The 21,564-nt window shown below is 38.1% G+C and overlaps 1 protein-coding gene across 3 annotated transcripts in view; it reads left to right on the plus strand.

Annotated features, from left to right (window-relative positions):
- The window catches only part of LOC129726806 (GTPase-activating Rap/Ran-GAP domain-like protein 3), a 193,146-nt gene that overhangs the window by 86,003 nt on the left and 85,579 nt on the right, over window positions 1–21,564 (plus strand). For all 3 annotated transcript variants that reach the window (XM_055683926.1, XM_055683925.1, XM_055683927.1), the window contains exon 4: window positions 9,141–9,227. In XM_055683926.1, coding sequence (XP_055539901.1) covers window positions 9,141–9,227 — 87 coding nt within the window. The remainder of the gene's footprint in view (window positions 1–9,140; window positions 9,228–21,564) is intronic.

Consider the following 21,564-nt stretch of genomic DNA (forward strand, 5'->3'; position numbering starts at 1 on the left):
GGCCACTGAGTCAATCCGCCTCCGGAAGGGTCCAGCGGGAACCCAGGTGGCTACCTTCCGGTTAGCGTCAGCGGACGCGAACCTGGCACTTAAGGAAGGCAAGCTGAAGGTCGGCTGGTCAGTATGCCTTCTGGGTATACTCCAGCCACTGGACGTTTGCTTACGGTGTTTTGAGGGAGAACATAAGTCCTGGACCTGCAAGGGGCCCGACAGGAGCCAACTATGCAGGCGTTGTGGTGGTGCAGGCCATAAAGCGAAGGACTGTGGGGAGCCTCCCGAGTGTATGAGAATTTCTCTTGGTTTTCCGTTCGAAGTTACTAATGTTATTAATCTTTTCTACTTATCAGCCATGATTGTAGCTCGCAATTGTAGAGAAATTGGCGATTTTATCAATGACCTTACGTAAACCCACAATGGACCAAACTATTTTAATGTTGATACTAAAGTCCTCTTAAAAACTTGATAGTCTCTCGAGACTATCTTAAGACAATGAGAAACTTTTAACACGAGTTTAATGTAGTTGTAAGGATTAATTTTATCGTGCATTTGTATCCCCATTGATAAACAGCGAATAACACATATAAGAAATACATGAAACTTAGGAGGCATCTGAAAACCTTACTAAGGCGTTCTGAATTTGATTTATTGCGATGCAGTATGTTGCTGTGTAAAAACTATTGAGCTTCGGTACGACTCTATCAAAACTTTCTCAAATATGTTTACGACTTTGGAGTATAGAAATTGTTACTTGGGATTTAACGTGCGTGAATCATTGAACATAGGATAGAGCACCGTGCAGCATTCGGATCTGTAAGATCAGCACTTAAAAGTGCGATGAAGGCTATGTGGGACTGCCAATACGAACTCGTGGGGTAACGCCTACAAGATCGTAATGGCCAAGACCAAAAGCGCATTGGTGACTGCAGAGCGATCACCAGCGATGCTGGAACGTATCCACGCCATGAGCCAAGTCCATGGCCTCCGGCTGTCGTGTTTTACGTCCGACGTTCCAGTATCTCAGACACAGACCAGGGATGGTCAACCTGCCGGACATCCAATTCGTGACAAACAGCAGTGATGCCTAGGCTGAGGAGGAAGCAAGGATTATGAATGAGATGACAGGCATAAGTGCCTACATGATTGCCTATTCCCGGAGGGGTGGAAGCGACTGAAACTAATCCTATTGCCGAAAGCTGGGTAACCGCCAGGGGGCACTGCCAGCAAGGTGCTTGTTAGGATTATTCTTTATGTACTGGTGAAGTACACAGAGGGTGTAAACGATATTCTCTCCACTACTAAGACGGCGGTGGTTGCCGTCCAGTGCAGCCATGGTATAAACACTGAACCTGGCTGCACTGGTGCGGTTTTTACATAGCAACACGATACGACGTGTCTTGCCACCACCACTCAGTGTTAGTGTTAGACAGACGGCACGAAGGGCGAAACTTGAAACACCGAAGGCAGTGTCAGTGTTATATGATCGCCACCGGTGCCTTAAGCTTCGGAAAACACTGGTCTCACGTAAAGAATAAAATCAACAATGTGAGTATTTTTGGAAATGTTTCGTTTCGCATTAGGCCTAGCAGAGCCATATGGCAGCGAACGAGGTGTTTCTACGAAGTTCAAACATTCGGCTGCGGTGCTTTCACGAATGTAAGTGTTTGCCGAAGCTTGAGGCACCAGTGGCGATCGTATAACACTGCCACTGGCTTCGGTGTTTCAAATTTCGCCCTTCGTACCGTCTGTCTTACACCAACACTGAGTGGCTATTGCTAAGCACGCCGTTTCGTGTTTCAAATGTATCCCTCAGTGTAGAGCGTGTTTTGGACATGGCTGGTCCAGTGTGAGAGAAGCGACATTCGCTGTTGACGTGAAGAATGCATTCAATAGCGCCAGCTGGGACTCCATCGCGCTCGCGCTTGGGATTGTCCGTGTACCTGTATCGTTGTATAACATTCTGAAAAATTATATTCGGAATAGAGCACCCGTTCACAACACGTCTAAATTATTACAGGAGTACCGCAAGGTTCCATCCTGGGCTCGGCGTTGTAAAATGTCATGTACGACGGAGTGTTCAAGCAGGGGTTGTGATCATTAGCTTTGCGGACAACATAACGTTGGTGATCTATGACGAGGAGATTAGAGAATGTCAAGTTGACGACTTCGCACTACATACGCAAGGTCGAGGACTAGATGCACTTCAGGAAACTGGAGTTAGCGCCCCATAAGATGACATAAGAAGGAGGTCGCGGTTGGGAATCAGAACATTATGTGATCAGAATCGGAGTCTGCAGCATTACCTCAAAGCGATCTCTGTAATCCTTGGAAGTTATGGATGACGACAAACTTCCGTTCAAGAGCCATGGCAGCGGAAAGGTCCAATTATGCGAAGGATAGATGGACGCACCAATTTATTCCGGAGGTATTCGGATGGGTCGAGAGGCGGAAGATGGAGAAGGAAACTTTCACTTGACACAGACCACTCTAATTTTCCACTTGAAGTTTGATTGTTGAAGTTCCACATTCGAGCTTAAATCTAAAATCTAAATCTGAAATATTTTGACGTAACTTCCTACTAATAGAGATACGAGAGATGTACAGATTTCATGATACTTTGGCAGCAAAACTTAAATTTTTAATTTTTACTAAATAATCTATAACTATAATCAGAGAAACAGCTTTATAAGCGTAGAGGTAAAACACGCACAGCAACACAATATTATAATACATTTTAGTATGTTAATATTCTTAGCCGTGATTAGGGGAACCCATTCTACCACATAACCTAGTGTTCAGGTATTTTGCAAGCTATTTTTGTTGAACCATTACTTATCGATTTTTTTAACCCCATAAAGCTTGGTATGCTGTTGAAAAGAAAAGGGGGTCAAGATATTTCGCATTTTAGTAAGGTTACCTGTCGTTAGTGAGCGCGATTTCGTTTGGTTGCCCCTTTTTTTGCTCTTGCAAGCTAAAACATCTTGGGACTGAGTGACGATCAGATGAGCAAACAATCAACTACCTGAATCCTTCTGCACCTGAATAGTGCAACTAATCACTATTCCAAATCAAAACAAGTGACATTTCGCTTCACAGCAGATATAACACCAAGAAAACTTTGATGTCACTTTCGGTTTATGATATCTTTTCAGCCGCGTACCGTTCATAAGAAGAAATTTCACTATCTGATTCAGTATCTGAATTTTACATGCGATTGAGATGGGAAAAATTTCTTTTGAACTGCATACCGCGCTTAAGTATCCGATGGTCAAATAGGACCCCACGAAATCTGCTCCTGTATGGCCATTTCAAGCACAACTTATCAGACGGACTCTAAATGGACGTAAATACATTCCTAGAGTGATTTCATGAATTTCGACATACATTTTGCTGAGGATTTTTCAAAACATTTGGCTTGTAGCCATATAGGGCCGCACCGGAACCTGCTCAAAAGTGGCCATTTTAAGGACCACTCGGCTCGGATTTGATGAATTTCGATACCAATATAATTTGGTTTTATTGCCAACTATAAAAATTTGCCTTGGATCGTGAATCTGGGCCCGGAGATCCGGATTTACGGGAACCATAGGAAACCAACGGCGTATACTGCAAATGGACAAATTTTACAATCTTTTGACGGGTCAAGGTCGAAAATAGGTTAGGAATTAGAAAAGCAAGAAGCATTTTATTTTGGTGGGCGGCCGGGTACCCTTTCGAGCACTTACGGATATAAGAATTGCCGAGTACATAACGGTTAAATGAATGTTTTAAGAGTTAACAGAGTGTAAACAGTATGTCTTACAGAATATACTATTTTATTTAGATTTAATTTCAACTAAACTTACTCAGCTTTGCCAGCTATATTTCAATAAGTAAAAAAATACCACAGTCACGTTACGAAGTAAATTCATGTGATATCAACATTTCCGCAAACTGGCCAATACAAGAATATATACGAAATAATATTGTAACAAGACTTTCTGTGGAAAGGTTCAATTATTATACTGTTTGAAAGATTGTAGAGTATTTCAAACAAATTTTAAAAGAGTTCAATGCTTTTCATCGAAAAATTAGTCGACAATTTCGTCGGACGTTTTAACATTGAGGAACGAAGCAAAAAAGTTCGAAAAAATATTCCTTAATTATTACAGTGCATAAGTTTTTCCATCCAGGGATATTTTCTTCGTATTAGAAGATTTGCAATGTTATTACTTCTTTATTGTTGCAGCATGTTATTCAATACATACTCTTTTTTAGAATTAAACGAACGTTAAATACATAACGGACAACGTACAGTGTAGCACCGTGTATAAAATTATACAACTGCAGAACAACTTCAAATTACGCGCAGACACAGAGTACGCAGAGGAGCAGCAATCTTACTAAAATGAATAGCATTCCAGATGAAGACTGTTTTGGCTCCTATAATGGAAGTCAAAAATTTTAATGCAGGTATTAAGAAGTCATGTTGCTAAAATTTTGGCACTCTTTCTCATCGGGTTTCCGTCTAAAAATAAGTTGAGATAATGATGATATAGACGACATTTAAAAACTTTTCAAATTATTTTTCCAAGCAAGCAATTCTCTACTTAGAATTTGGCAGCACGATAATTGTTCAAAACTTTTTAACGAGGTGAAATTCTTTGCAATTTCGTGGATCGGAAGTTTCCACAATAAAATTAATATTAAACTGTTTATTTCATTTCTTGGGCTTCCGGCTGCAAAGGTTACTGGATAAACTGTGTCAAGCGGCACCTTCTTGTGTTATTTGAAAATTTTTTTTCTTTCCTTTGTTTGTAAACTTCTCCTGCACAACAGCAGCTGTCTTGCCGAATCTTGAATACGCGAACGAATTTGTCTGCACAGTCGATACACCTGCTTATTCTCTGATCAATGTCGAATTGTTAGGGTAAATGACCCAATAGTGGAGGAGCTAAGCACGAGTTATGCATGTTTAGCCATGTTATGGCTAAGAAAAACGAATCTAGCTGGTCCATTTCACTATTTTCTGTTGAAATGGGTTCTATTTGATAATTTTGCACCTTAAAATTGACTTTGAACCCGCTTTGAGGGTTTAAATTGACTAAAATATGTTGCACGCTTTTGTTCCAATAGTTGCGGTAGAGTTCCTATAGTTGTGAATGGGTGTTCCTGTAGTTGCGGTATATGAAACATTCGTGTTTGCTTGGTTAAATGAAGGTATTTGCCTCGCTTAAAGTGGTTTTTGATTGTTTTACTATTTATCATATTGTTTTTAATAGGTTGGCAAGTCGGTTTGCAAGTAAATACAAAAATGCACGAAGTTAACTAAGAGACGGATTTTGCGCCAATTTGGTCAGATGTTGGCAAAATTCAGTGAGGGTATGTAGGTTTTATTAAAATAAAACAAATTTTGCATACTTTTTATAAAATGTCTTTAGACTAACGTTTGAAAAGGGCTGAAATTGGCTGAAGAGGAAGACCAATGGCGCTCATTTTGAAATATTCAGAAGAATTTTTTTTTCACAAATGGTGACTTCTCAACACTGGAAGTTAGAGTCTATTACCTCTGCTTCGTACCATGTTTGCGCCTACATTTTCGACGTTAGTGTTTACTAAAAGAGCGACTGAAGCTGTGAAAGGCTCGTTAAAAGAATTACAAGACCAAAAGCAGTGGGTAAACATCGATTAAGAGGTCATACATAAATAATATAGCATTTTAGAGGTGAGAGCGATAGCTTTTGTGGCCGATCATGTATGAAGTATCGGTAAATACACGGTGGCAGGGGAAGGTGGGGTTCAAAAATTGAACAGTAATAAGTTACATCATTTAGGTATGTCCCCTAGTACCTTCTTGTCCCTAATATATACAAGTAGTCCCACATACATATGTTCTGATAAACGTAAATCAGAATTGCGAAACATACCGCAACTATAAGAGCATAGTGTATCCTGTGATCCAATAGTGGAGGAAGTAATTTATAAATAATATGAGCATCTATTAACGAACTTCACCTGTGATACAGTTTCCATAATAAACTATTATCTGGGAAAATAATTATATGAGTAATAATCGTACTAAAACCACACACATAACTTAAAACCTTCGTGGACAAAATAAGAAAATATGTAGTGAGTGGTGCCTTCCGGGTAAGTTTATGAAAAATACAATATTCTTCAGTAATTTGGATATTTTCAGTATATATTGTTGTAGTAACATATGTACTCATGTTTAATCTATCATTTCTTCAACATGTAGCATAAGCAATTCGGTTCTAATTAGTTTAAACGATGAATTTAAAAGCGATGCCGCAACTATTGGTGCTACCACAACTATTGGATCATCTACCCTATACAATTTTCTTGACCATTTGGTTTATCTTTCTACAGTTTGTGATTTGAAAAAAAAATTAAATTATTAGTTGCTTGTAAATTGGTAATAAAAGTTGTGTGGGAATGTAATCCTTACTGAACCAAGCAAATTTGCTTCCTTTTTTCGAAAACTATGCTTGACAAACATATAAAGAAGGCTGAAGCTTTAGAACCGGTTTTCATAAATCGATATATCTAAATAATGACATGAACTAGATAATTCAGCTGCCTGAAGCTTTTCTATAAGATTTCAAAATTTAATTCACTATTGAAGAAAAAAACAAATGTTCTTCTAAAACGACCATGCGTCTCCATGAAATTTCGATATCAACACTGAATGAAATGTACCTACTTCGTTTAATCTGCACCTAAAATTTGCATTTTGTACTCTAAGCAACAGTGCATCGTTTTTCCAACATGAGCATCTTTCGATGTAGTAAACTGAGTAGTCGATTTTTTTTTTCTTTCTATAAAGTTTGATAACCGAATCTTTGCAGGAAGAAAGATGCTGATAAAAGTACTCTAAGGAATTGAACGTTAGTGTTATATCACAGAAGCAGTAACGGTGCAGATATCTGTTTGATCATGAACTGTTTACCTTCTACGTGGAGGTTGAACATTCATAGGTGGCAGTCGAGGTCGTATTAAATGTACAAGTCGTTGCCATGTGATACACGTGTTGATTTCTTTGTTCGTATCTATAATGACACTGTATCAGATAATCAAACAACAGATAACATGGCAACATTAGTTTCGAAACGACAACAACAAAAGAATGTAATTAGGTTTGAATCGCAAAAAGTCTTTGTTTACTTGATTGTTTGCGCAAAGGCCATGCATGTATTTAGAAAGTTTTTTTGTGTGCAAATCGAATCCTAAACCCGCTTTGGGAACTTTGTTTTCTGCCTGTTACACATACACTTCGAAGCCATCATTTGTTAATATACAAGGCAACTGCAGAGTTAGCGCTTTTATCGATGAATCTAACAGTTTCTCTTAGCCGGGATTCGAACAAACGCTGTACGACCAGCGCCTCCGGGTCATTGTGAAACAGTAAAATTGTGAATTATGTATGTCACTCCGTCAACAATAGCGACATCCACAAGTATGAACTTCATTGGTTTGTTTATAAGTACTGATATTTTTGGAATCAGAAATTTACATTTAATATGCATCATATTTCTTGGCACAAAACCAATTTGTCTTCATAATTTCTATGAAAAAAATTGTCTTGCTTTTCATCTCTAGCAAATCATAATTGCAGTACACAAAATGCAAACTGCCTGTTTCCTACCATCGATAGCGAAAAATTGGAGAGTTTGTGTTCCGTTTCCCCTTTCATTACTGTACCGTTGTTGACAAAGTTAATGGTCCTTATGGGATTCCATACCGGGGGCAATATTTTGTGCGTACTGGCACTGATCCTGTAGTCGAGACAGAGAGTCGTATGTCGGCTTGACCAAAGCGGTACTCATGTTCGTTCTTTACATTCGCTAATTAAAAATTGCATACTTCAAAGTGGATCCTTTTTCGAAAATTCATGTTTAACGTTTGGTTTTTTACGTTTGGTTTTTAAACTTGGAGCATCCAATTGCACTTTTAATCGGAGATGTAGATTCAGATTCAACTGACGTCTTTGATTCAGCAAAGTACAGTTTATCCAAATAGAATAGAATTTCCACAATCTCATCGCAATTATCTAAAATTTTATTTTGAGCGAAGTTCAAAATTTTTTGCAGATCATTTTAACGTTAAACTGTTGTTATGTTGTAGAAAGTAAAAATAGCAAGTGTTTAGTAGAGTGTTTTTAGCTATCTGATTTTCTTGTTCATTAATGATTCGAGTAACCCTACAGCGACGTACTAGCAGCAGCGACGTACACAGATGATGTCTCTGCACGGTGGTAAGTTTTGGTTTGAGTTAAGGCGCCTTATTTCGTCATTTTTATGTGAAACAATATTACCCATTGAATCATTGATTTTCACTAAACAATATTGCTCTGATTCGAAGTGTGTCTTTGAAAGCACCTTCACTTTTGGGAAATGTTTCAAATGTGCCCCTATTTCTCGTGTCGTTCTCCTCCTATGCAAGGCCACTCTTCGCTCGAAACTGGTTCAAGTGCAATGGGATTGTAGTGATTAAAAATGCACCAGATCAGGGCATCTTTTTATTTAGTAAATTGTCGGCTTGATAGCGTCGCTGGTGTGCCGACCTGCGCAATGGAAAATGTGTTTTCATACACTAGAAAATGCAAAGTGTACCGAAGTGTGGCCTGCTGAAAGCCGTCTTGCATTTCATTGTAATGCAATGGCAATGTTTGTCTGTGTTTTTTTTTAGGAAATTTATCATTACTTTTTTTGCTAGAGCAAAAAAAAAACAGATGAACACAAATTCAGCCGTTAAGCTTAACCTCAAGGGTCGTGGTTTTTACCGGTGGCAGTAAAATTAATTAAAATAGAATGACGGTATCCGGCCTCGTTACATTGTACGTAATTTCAGCCCTTCTCTACACAGCACACAGGAAGCTGGTCCACTGAAGGAGACAATGTTTTCAATTGTTTACCTTTCGCCAGAGATATGCTTAGTCCTCATTATGTTTAATCCATTAGATTGAAGGTTCTGCATTCCAAATGAATGAAACCTTCTAGAAACAGTCGTCCCATTAATGGCGATCTTTTCTTTAGTAATTGCTTCCGCTTTAGTGGATTTAATGATGATGGTTATGGATTGCGTGCTGTCAACAATTTAGCAACCTACTGACGTGAGTGTGCTTTTGGTTTATGTATTTTCAGTTGCCGCAATCAGAAATCGACGGGCTGGACCCGAACTGTCGAAGATTTCGTTTGGAAAACGGTGAATCGCTGGCGGAAAAAGATGAGGTAAGTTAGTAAATTTTGCTATTTGATTGATTTTTCGTTATTGTTGAAGCCATCATTGTTAACTTCAAAGACATGAAAAATACCTTTTCAAATTGAATCTTATTAATTTCCAATTGATTAACCTTTATTTGGCCATTGCACAAAAATAATTTATTTTGTTATATTCTCCATCGGTGAATTAGGCTAATGAAAACGAACGAAACAAACGGCATATCAAACATAGTCCAATCAAATTACGTTCCTTTGAAAATCTCCTCGACCTGTGCGCTTCGACACACTTCGTGTTGTTTAGCTCATCGAATTCGGTTATTAATCCGGCATTCGAGCAGCAAAAAGTTTACCTCGTCACGTTTGCTGTTCACTGTCTGCATGTGTGCATGTGTGCTGGTGTTTTTGGAACAGAAATAACTTTTATGTCACGTGCTGTTGCCTTTCGAGCTGGAACTGAATTAATTTTGATCCCTCATCAACCCGCAGTTTTGTGGACTTTTAGCTGGCAATGTGATGCGTGAATTAACATTGATTGCAATCATGCATAATGCTGGTTTTCACACTTTAATTTCTATACGCCTATCAGCAGGTTAAAAGATACAAATATTTTCAATTCATCAAGAGTTTGAGCAGAAGCTGCTAGTCATGATGTTTTGAAACCGAAAATGTCTGTCATTGGTATCACCATGTAGTTTATATTCTGTTGGCGTTTATGAAGGTGACACCGACCAACGGGGAATGAAAGTATGCAAGAATGGAAATTTTCGATAGAAACTTCGAAGGACTTATCTTATTTATGGCAATCTCAAGAACATGGTGATTTTCTCGATCTATAGAGACAAAACAACAGAAGGTTTTTCTAATCGGTTTCATAAATCGCTTGTAAAGTCATGATTTGGAATTTGGTTTATTTTGGCTTAGTGGAATAATTCGGAAAATTTTGGCTTTAACAAGAAGTGGATTAATTTGCCCTTTATATAACGAAGTAAGTGAAAAAATGACTCGCATTGGATATTTTTCCTACTGTAATATACAAATACAAATCCTAAGAGAGCACTTATTTATTTTGTCTGAAAAATCGACAGAAAATTTATTCAGAAATTGGAATTTAAATAAACTTCGAACATAAAGTTAACCACACCTTCAAGTATTTATTCTTATCAAACACAGCAGAAGGCTTTCTTCTCAAAGAACGATTTAAGCTTGAGAGTGACAGCATTCAATTACTGTTTGGTTTGGTTTAACATTTCTCAGAATAGTTTCATCGATTCGATCAAATCAAATCGATCAAATGATATAACATTTCTTTCGAATTTTACTCCACTCGTTCTTTGCTCATCTTCCTAACTCCCTGCCGTCCACTAGAATTCCCCAAAGGACCGCGATGGGATTACGAACCGGGCTACAAGCTGGCCAATTCGTAACTTGAATGTTTCTTTCGGAAAACCATGCCAATGATTTTTTGTTTACGTGAATAGTAGCATTTTAATGCTGTCGTTTATGTTATCTTTCGTTCAGTAGCACTACATAGCTCTCAAAGTTCATCCTTGTCGAAAGTAAGGCGATAGAACCCACATCTTGAAAATGCTACCAACACCCTGAGACTTCCATCTGAAAAGTCTGTGTTTGATTTTACCTGAGGATGTTTTTCATAGATCATGCCAATAATACGCACATCAATCGGGACTCTTGAAATCGATCTTTTTCTTGTCAGCCTTGTAATCCATATCGTCGGTTTCGTGCAACACTGGCACAACTCAAAAATCATAGTTTCGAGAAAAACGCGTTTTCAAGAATACTTTGAAGTTTATGGTTCCCAATCCTAACCTAACACTTTAGGGTCTAATATGTCCATATTATGAGCACATTGTTCAGGTTAAATATTTATTTTCACCACCTTTATAGAGAAATTTCGATTTGTGCAGCAAAAGTACTTCTACTCATAACTTTGGTTTTTTTGGGAATTTTGAAACGGGGTTTCGTGGAATGAAACTTAACAATATTTAGCACCGTTTGCCATCAAAAACTCAAAAATGCAAAATTTTGAGTTGTGCCAGTGTTGCACGCAACCGACGATATGTTGTTAGGCGAACTACAATATGGGTCATTCCATACGAAGTGATCACGAAAAGGCACAAACCATCACAGAGTTTGCTCAAAGTTGGGGGAATTATTCATTTACTGTCATTTTGAAAAAATCCCATATTTGGTGTCGATTGGAATACCCCCCGCTCTGTGGGACCCCCTGTTTATTGCAAGGTCACGCATTTTTTGTTCAAAATCTCTTTTTTCTTTTTCTTACATTTCATAGACGTAAGATGTCCGAAAAATACTGATAGATGATTTTTGAAGAAAATAAACCAAGGAATTCAGAAAAAAATATAAGTTTTGACCGGAAGTGTTGCCAGATAAATTATTTTTGTATTTGAAAACTAAATTCACATTTTTCGGCAAATGCAGACATTTCGATTTTAAATTCGATAATTTCATCGTGTTCCTTGAAAATGTTCACATAAAAAACAACTATCATCCCGAGGTAATATGAGCCAATCTCGAGATATAACATTTTACGAAAAAAGTTGTAAACTTCGTAAATATTTTTTTTTTACAATTTATAGACGTAAGACACGCGAAAAATAGTGCTAGATGAATTTGAAGAAAATAAACCAAGAAATCCAGAAAAACTATTATTTTTGACCGGAAGTGTTGCCAGATAGATTATTTTTGTATTTTAAAACTAAATTTGCATTTTTCGGCTAAGGCAGCTAACTTTATTTCAAATTGGATGATTTCTTAGTGTTTCTCAGAAAATTTTACGTTAGAAACACTTACCATCTCGTGGTAATATGAGTCAATCTCGAGATGTTGCATTTTTACGAAAATAGTTCTGAATTTCGAAATTATTTTTCGTAAATATGTTATATCTCAAGATTGGCTCATATTACAACCGAGTGGTAAATGTTTCTTACGTAAATTTTCTGAAAAACACAATGAAATCATCCAATTTGAAATAAAATTAGCTGCATTGCCCGAAAAATGCAAATTTAGTTTTAAAATACAAAAATAATTTATCTGGCAACACTTCCGGGCAAAAGCAATATTTTTTCTGGATTCCTTGGTTTATTTTCTTCAAAATTCACCTATAACTATTTTTCGGGTGTCTTACGTCTATAAATTATAAAATAAAATAATTACGAAGTTTACAACTTTTTTCGTAAAAATGTTATATCTCGAGATTGGCTCATATTACCTCGGGATGATAGTTGTTTCTTATGTTAAATTTTCCAAGGAACACGATGAAGTTATCCAATTTAAAATAAAAATGGCTGCATTCGCCGAAAAATGTGAATTTAGCTTTCAAATACAAAAATAATTTATCTGGCAACACTTTCTGGTGAAACTTAAATTTTTTTGGATTCCTTGGTTTATTTTTTCAAAAATCATCTATCAGTATTTTTCGGACATCTTAAGTCTATGAATTGTAAGAAAAAAAAAATTTGGCAAAAAGAGGGCAAAATTGAGATTTTTCCTAAGAGACAGTAGATGAATAATTCCCTCAACTTTGAACAAAATCTGTGATGGTCGTGTCCAAGTGGCATGTACACTTCGTATGGAATGACCCATATGCTTTTGATAACAACAATTAATCTGACCGAAATATGATAGCAAATCCTGAAACAAAATTGTTCTCAACCAAATCTATCACAGCATGTTGTTACTAACAATGGTTATTATTACTTGCTATCTAATTTTGTTAGAAAGCTGGTACGTTAGTAACAAAGTTTGATATTAGTAGAATCATTTTTGTTATAATTTTTGTTAATGGAATCAAATTAAAACACAAACTAAAAGGTTTTTCACATGAAAAACTAACAATTTCTGTTACATTTTTGTGTGTCTTTCTAACGGGAGTCCTGTGGCTTATAACGGATAAGTTATAAGTACCGTAAACTGGGGTGACTTTGATCACTTGTTCGAATGTATTTTAAGTATTTTCAAAATATACTGAATAAAAAACTGTTTAATATTTATAAAAGGAGTACTGCCATGCACTGAGCAAAATCCAGTTAAACTTTAAAAGTGTAGCAACAATTCTGCTGTTTTTAAAAAAGGCTCTAAAATTTTTACTTCAATTATTATCTCGGAGTGACTTTGATCGCTTCATTATTTTGATGAATTTGTAGTAAAATGTTGCTGCTTTAACAACATTGAACAGCCTAAAACGATTTCAATGGGTTCATAAATATGGTAAGCAATTTGGGAGCAATTCACATTTTGTGAACAATTTATTTTGGCGAATGTCCAAGATTCATACAAAATTTTCAGAATATATATGAACAATTATTAACGAAGGGAGAAGGTGGTATAAAATTATCAAAAACTGTTCCAGGTCGAATATGGTTTATGCAGTTGTGCAAATCTGAATGTTACGCGACGTCTTGGGTAGTTGTTAGGAAGAAAATATATATTATATGGACTCAATATAGCCTTTATGCTCAAAGGCGCAATAATAATAATGAAAATCGTCGTTGTACTATTTTCTTATCTGAAGAACTAATCTTAGAATGAAATAATCAAGCTTTACGTATTGAAACTTGATATTTTAAATCTGCTTGAATCGATTGTTAGTGTGCCATTTATACCAAAATCGAGAAAACAGTTTCTCGTGATTGTAAACACCCTAAACAAGGTCCCTACAGAAGCCGATTGCTAAAAAGTTAAAGGGTATGTGCTTGAGTGCACAAACGTAGGCTAGACGTGGGACTATTGTGGGTGTAAAGATTTAATTCTGCCGTAGCCATCTATACATATAAAAATGCAGTTCTGTCTGTCTGTCTGTCTGTCTTTCTGTCTGTCTGTTCCATATAGGCTTGGAAACTACTGAACCGATCGGCGTGAAATTTTATATACAGGGGTTTTGGGGGCCGAGAAAGGTGACTAAGATAGTTTGAGACCCCTTCCTCTTCTGGAAGGGAGGAGTCCCATACAAATGAAGCACAAATTCATGCACATCTCGAAAACTAATCAAGAAAATGAAACCAAATTTGGCAGGTGGATGTTTTTAGGGGTAACAAAATCATCCATATTAGTTTGACACCCCTCTCTCTTCTGGAAGGGAGGGGTCCCATACAAATGAAACACAAATTCATGCACATCTCGAAAACTAATCAAGCAAATGGAACCAAATTTGGCAGGTGGATGTTTTTAGGGGTAACAAATATATCCATAATGGTTTGACACCCCTCCTTCTACTAAAAGAGAGGGGTTCCATACAAATGAAATACAAATTCATGCACATTTCGAAAACTAACCAAGTAGATGGAACCAAATTGGGCAAGTGGATGTTTTTAGGGGTATCAAATATATCCATAACAGTTTGACGCCCCTCCCTCTTCTAAAAAGGGAGGGGTCTCATACAAAAGAAACACAAATTTCGCACAGCTCGAGAACCAATCCACCAAATAGAACCAAATTTGGCATGTAAATGTTTTTATAGGTAACAAATATGTCCATAATGGTTCGACACCCCTCCCTCTTATGCGAGGGAGGGGTTCCATACAAATGAAACACAAATTTCTGCACTTCTGGAGAACTAGCCAAATAAATGGAACCAAATTCGGCAGGTGAATATTTTTAGGGGTAAATAACCCAAGTAACCAGTAAGCACTAAATTATTGCCCTACAACAATTCTATATTTGATTACAGAATTCTGGGTAAGAACTTATTCTGACCTAAATGCTTGTATATATCTGATATAATGTTAAAAAGGCGAAATAACGAGCTGATAAAGTGCTGCAGATGGCAACCCTTGATATGCATCATTAAAGCTGATTTGGAGCACTCATGAGATTTCTCTTTTCTGACATGTGAGTTAAGAAAACAAACCAAAAAAATAACTTAGAACCTTAATTATTTGGTGTCTGGAATGAATGCAAAAAAATATTCAGAACTAATACATATGGTTTATTTTGTGCATGTGTACTTCCTCAACATCGTTTGGAATTCAACAGGGACTTTTCATAATATTCTGATATAACCTAGGAGATGTAGATCCTGGATCCAACCTACTAGTTTGTAATTGTTTTGTATTGGGTATTTCGGAAAGTTTCATGCTCTCATATACCCGAACTTTGCGTCGAAAATTCCAAATTCTTTAGTTTTTTTTTCATTTACGTGGAGTATCCATGTTCCGTCTATTTTTAATTGATCACTCGATATCGCTCGTTATTGGCACTTACGAAAAAATGTAATGTGTCTTCTATATGCATTCAAAACACTACATCGTAGCACTTACGGTAGCCCTTTAAGCGCATATTTTGCTCTCAGTAATGCTAATTTAGCATGATGCCCTAAACATTAAAAAACATGACAAAAAGCTATTTGGCAATCACAAGGCTGAATTAGTGCTAATAAAATGCTTTCTCCTAATGCTTATGGTTACTTGGGAAGATGTCCATAATGTTCCCAAGTAACACACGTTGGTATAGAACAGTTAACGTTACCTATTCCATGACATCTCTATCACCAGAGAAGCGCAAAACATGAAGGCTTATAGAACAAGTACCGATAACAGTATTAAAGCAAGCCAACTTGATAGAATTAGTTGGCAAAATACATCTCGAGTACTAATACGGCAATGCGCAAATCTGTTGCTATGACAACTGTTAACCAGAGCATGCGCAAATGTGTGGTGTCGGCGCAGTGCAACTAGATCGACACTAGCTTTTATCAGTGGCAGTTTTAATTGATTATAAATTGATGACGAAAAATAATTTTCAACCTTTCAAAAAGAGTTTTTTCTTTTGCTTGAATATTAAAATTGTTTTCGCATAGTTTCAACGTTATCTGGATATAAAATCTGAAAAAACTAGAAAACGTTGTTAGATATACAATAACAAAAACCAGAATTGATATTGGTTACACTGCAAGCGTTTTGTTTATCTTTTGATGGCACGTTTTGACCCGCTTCGAATAAATATAAAAATCGTTCATATAATTTAAATATTAATTTGATCAAGTATTTTTAAGTTGAGTGTTGAATGCTACGACTGTTGTACTAAGGAAAAGCATTTTACAGGTACGTAATGTTGTTATTAGATGGTGTAATGTCTTACGAAAAGACCAAGTGATAGTGATTGTTATTCTTGAACTCATGTTATTAAAAAACATCTCCAAAACCATAAAAAATGAGCTTGTTTTCGAAATGCGGTTGTATTACTGATGAAAAACAACTTCAAACACAATATAATAACACAAGTTTTTAATTGCGCTTGTAGTACACTTATATGACTACTTTCGTTGTAATCTATTTTCTAACATGTTTTGTGTGTTACTTGGGTTTCGATACCCCTTCTTCTTCTGAAAGGAGGGGTTCCACACAAATTTCTGCACATCTTGAGAAATAATCAAGAAAAGGGAACCAAATTTGATATGTTGAGGTTTCTGAGAGCAAGAAAAATTTTCGACTCCAGACGCCATTGTTAAATTTAAGATGGAAACTTCCGGTTTCTATCCGGAAAATGTCTCCAAATATCTTTTTAAAATCCAAGATGGCGACTTCCGGTTTCTTGAAAACAGCGGGATATGACCACCCAATATAGGTATTTCCGAAATCGCGATGATGCATTGAAACCACAAATCGACCTCAGACAACATTTTGAGTTGTAAAATGGCAACTTTTGGTGACTGGAAAACTGCTGAAAATTACCCAAAAACAACCAAATATGGGTGTTTCTTTGAACAGAATGATGCATGAAGCTAAAAATTGGCCTCAGACACCATTTTGAATTGTAAGATGGCAACTTCTGGGAAACAGCCGAATACTACAACATATGAATATTTCCGTAATCGAATAAATGTTTAGAAGCCAAGCATTGACCCTGGACACCATCTTGAATTTGAAGATGACCACTTTCAGTTTCTGAAAAACAAATTAAACACAAAAATAGGCGGCACTTCAAACTTGAGCACAAAAAATAGGCGGGACGAAGTTTGCCGGGTCAGCTAGTAGTATATAACACACCAAACGTACAAAAACCAAACACAACAATCCATGAACACTCCACAAAAAAACACATACACCTGTCATAAACCATAGCATACAAACTGATAGGAAAAATAATTAACTTGTTGCCTATAAAAGCATTCTGTCATGAATAAATTGACCTCGGATGAATGCATTTTTGCACACACATACACGTTATACACACGCACTACTCACAAGCACACGCTCTTCAGACACACCCACGCTATGTACACATACACTCACGCCACTTGCTACACACGCCACTTACACACATACACGCACTCACGCTACACACACATACACACACACCACTCACACATACACCCACACGCCACTCACACGTACACACACGTCACTCACACACACGTCACTCACACACACACAAACATTAACACACACACATTCACGCACACACATTCACACACACATACGCACACATACACGCACACATACACACACCCATACACACACCCATACACACACACATGCACACACATACACACGCATACACACACAGACACACACACATACACACGTTGACGCTACTCACATACACACGCTAACGCTACTCACACACACACACATACACACGCTAAAGCTACTCATACACACATACACACGCTAACGCTACTCAGACACACAAACTTGGTATACTACACACTATTCCTACACAAATTACTATCGGCAGCATCCAAACGGCTTCCAAGTCTTCCAATGGTCCCTTCCAACGGCTTCCAATGGTCCCCAGTGCCGATTACGTCCAGTTTCGGGCTGTTTTCCAACAACGATATCTGAACTAGATTACCACTGGTGGGGTCCAACTCAGATCGAAGGGAAGCCGAACTGTTCGCTTTGACGGTCGACCAGGGAATGAGCGTCTCTCAACACGAAATGTCATTTTATAGTGTCACTCAGTGTGGGGAACTTGGGTGATTGGGGGAAGAACCAATCCCGTGGAAGCATCTCTGCTTTCATTCTTCGTCGTTTACGTTGGGTGATTAATGCGATGCCAATTGGCTGGCATTGCTAGTCAATGACTGAATGCGTGAAATCATTTCGTCTATGTTTATGAAGTCTGCGTTAGGGAAATATACCAATCGTATGAAAAATGTATGTGGATATTCGACCTTCAAACTTTCCCGCAATTTTCACGGAGTAATAAGAAAATGGTTACTGAAATTATCATGGTATACTAATCTTGTATGTTTTACCTTTCCAACGGTATATTAACTATTGAATTCGGAATAGTTGTTTGAGCGCTATTAGCATCTAAAATCTTCCATTCCGTCAACAAAAAACGTTACATGTTCAATCCAGTTTTCCCAGAATGTACCTTAGTATAGCGAAGAAACACGTAGTCCCACGTCAAAAAATGCATTTGGAAAGGCAGCAAATCTGAAACAATTTTGGCTAAAATCCAAAATAATTAGGATGTTGGCTAATATCCAATATGTTTATACCTGTGGCATGTTCACGAACCTGTGTGTTATTACTGTACTGTATGTGTTGGCGCAGCTCTGGTAGAAGGTATGATCTTTGTACGTATGTACCGATACTCCATTCCAGCATACCTCCTGCAATGTTGAAATTGCGGATCCTCAATAAGTTGGATAGAACACAGGTACTTCCCAAAAGTGAGGGACTTGCAGTTCCATGAGTCGAGTTTCCAAGCGTTAGTTTGTTTTCGTTGCCTGGATCTATGCCGATTATTCCGGTCCAAATTTACATTGTTTGCTTCCTGTACTTACTTTTACGGCGACAGACCGATTATCGATCCAATGCTGAATCCAAAATACGTCGTCATGTCCCTCGGTCTTGGGCTGCTATCCTCCAATCTCCCCTAACACCTATTTCGCGGGCATCCTCGTCGACAGCAAACATCCAACGAGTGCAAGGCATACCTCGAAGTCGACGGCCTCTATCAGGATTTCTGCTAAATAAAGTCTTTGCTGGTCGTTCTTCCGGCATTCTAGCTACATGCCCAGCCCACTGCAACATGCCGTGTTTTATCCCCTTAACTATATCCGCCGATTTGTACACCTGGTACACTTCCCGGTTCATGCGTCTGCGCTAAACACCAGTTTATAGTTTGCCGTCAAGGATTGTACGCAAAACCTTACGCTCAAAAACACCAAGAGCTCACCGATCGGCCTCTTTCAACGTACATGCTTCATGGCCGTAAAGGGCCACGGGAAGAATTAGTGTTTTGTAGAGTGCAAGTTTAGTACAGGTTTGCAGACTACGTGAACTCAGCTGGTTACGCAGTCCGTAGGAGGCCCTGTTTGCAGCTACAATCCGCCTTTTTATCTCACGGCTAACCTCGTTGTCACATGCCACTAGTGTACCCAGGTAAATAAACTCGTCGACTACTTCAAAAGTTTCCCCATCTAACACCACATCAGCACCAACATCCGTCGGACTACCACGCTTTCTACCAGCCACCATGTATTTCGTTTTGGCAGAGTAAATGATGAGCCCTACTCTCGTAGCTTCCCTCCTGAGAAGTCCGAAGGCCTCTTCCACAGTTCTACGGTTGATACCAATGATGTCGATATCGTCCGCAAAACCGAGAAGCATGTGATACTTCGTAATGATGGTGCCGCTTTTTTGCACACCAGCCCTCCGTATAGCACCTTCCAATGCGATGTTGAACAATAAGTTCGACAGCCCGTCACCCTGCTTCAAACCATCTAACGTCACGAAGGAGTCCGATATCTCACCGGATATCCTGACACATGTTGTAGAGCCTTCCAGGGTGGCACGTATCAGCCTAATTAGTTTTGTTGGGAAACCATGTTCGACCATAATTCGCCATAACTCATATCTCTTAACTGAATCGTAAGCTGCGCTGAAGTCTATGAACAGATGGTGCGTCTGCAGGTTAAATTCTCGAAATTCATCGGGGATCTGACGCAGGGTAAACATTTGGTCCGTAGTGGAGCGTCCCCCTTGAAAACCACATTGGTAATCGCCAACAAAGGTCTCCGACAACGGCCTCAGTCAATGGAACAAAATACGGGAGAGAATTTTGTAAACGGTGTTAACAAGGGCCCGATAGTTACCACAGTCCAGGCGTTGGCCTTTTTGTAGATTGGACATATGAGACCCTCCAACCAATCCGAGGGCAATTCTTCATTGGACCACACTCTCAGCATGATCCAGTGTAAAGCACGATACAGCTGTTCGCAACCGACTTTAAAAAGTTCGGCTGAAATGCCGTCCTTACCAGCTGCCTTGCAGTTGTTCAGCTCTTTCACTGCTTTCTTAACCTCGTCCATGGATAGTGGGTCCATACCTTTGCCATCATCCTCAATCACCATCCTGCTCCTTTCGACTATGCTGTTTTCTTCAGAATTCAACAGCACACTAAAGTGTTCCTTCCAACGCCTGGCCACTTCCGTTCTATCGGTAATCAGGTTCACCTCCCTATCGTTGCACATGACATGGGCTGACAGAACATGGTCATCTATGCCTATGATGCAAATAACTATTTCCATCAGGTAATCCATTACCAAATCCATCCAAAAATTAACAGGTTTGACATGCCTAACGTAACTCAGGAATATTTTTTTACATCGGGTAACCTAGGCCATATTTGTGGACTGTAAATGAACCTTAAAAGGTTTCCAGTTCAATGGTGTTCGAATTATTAATATCGAATCATATTTGACAAAGTTACAACATTTCAAATTTCATCCAAATTTTGCCTATCTTACTTATTTCGACTATCCCCTGTATATCATAAAGCGCTAAATTCAAATTTTGAAATTCAATTGAAGATTCATCAAAAGATGTATTGGTAGCTATTACTCATCCAATGGGTAAAAAATTTACGCAATAAAAAGTCGTGCAACTCTTTCAAATATTTCTCTTATTAATGGGTAATTTAAATTTTACGTGTACACTAAGTTCGCTTTTTACGTGGATTCCGGAATTGGCGCCTTTTTTTTCACGCGGATTCCTTTTATTTACGCGGTTTTTTACCAGGTTCCGGAATTAACGCTGTATTTTTTCTTACATGGAGTCCGGAATTTCTTTACTCGCATTCTGGAATTCACGCGGGTTTTTTAGGCGGATTCCGGAATGTACGTAGCTTTTTACGCGGATTTTGAAATTTACGCGGCTTCCCAAGTAACCAAAAGTTCGGATAAGAGTAGAATTCATAGACTAATCAGCCAATCTGACGATCATGAATAGCATTCTATTCAGCTCAATTTTTAAGTAACTAACCGTACTTTCAAGTTCGCATTTGTTGAATAAACTTCGAGCAGCATGCAAAGCAGCTTCTAAACCGAACTAGAAAGTTCACATTAAGTTCG

This window comes from Wyeomyia smithii, chromosome 3, assembly GCF_029784165.1.
Source record: "Wyeomyia smithii strain HCP4-BCI-WySm-NY-G18 chromosome 3, ASM2978416v1, whole genome shotgun sequence".
NCBI lineage: Eukaryota > Metazoa > Arthropoda > Insecta > Diptera > Culicidae > Wyeomyia > Wyeomyia smithii.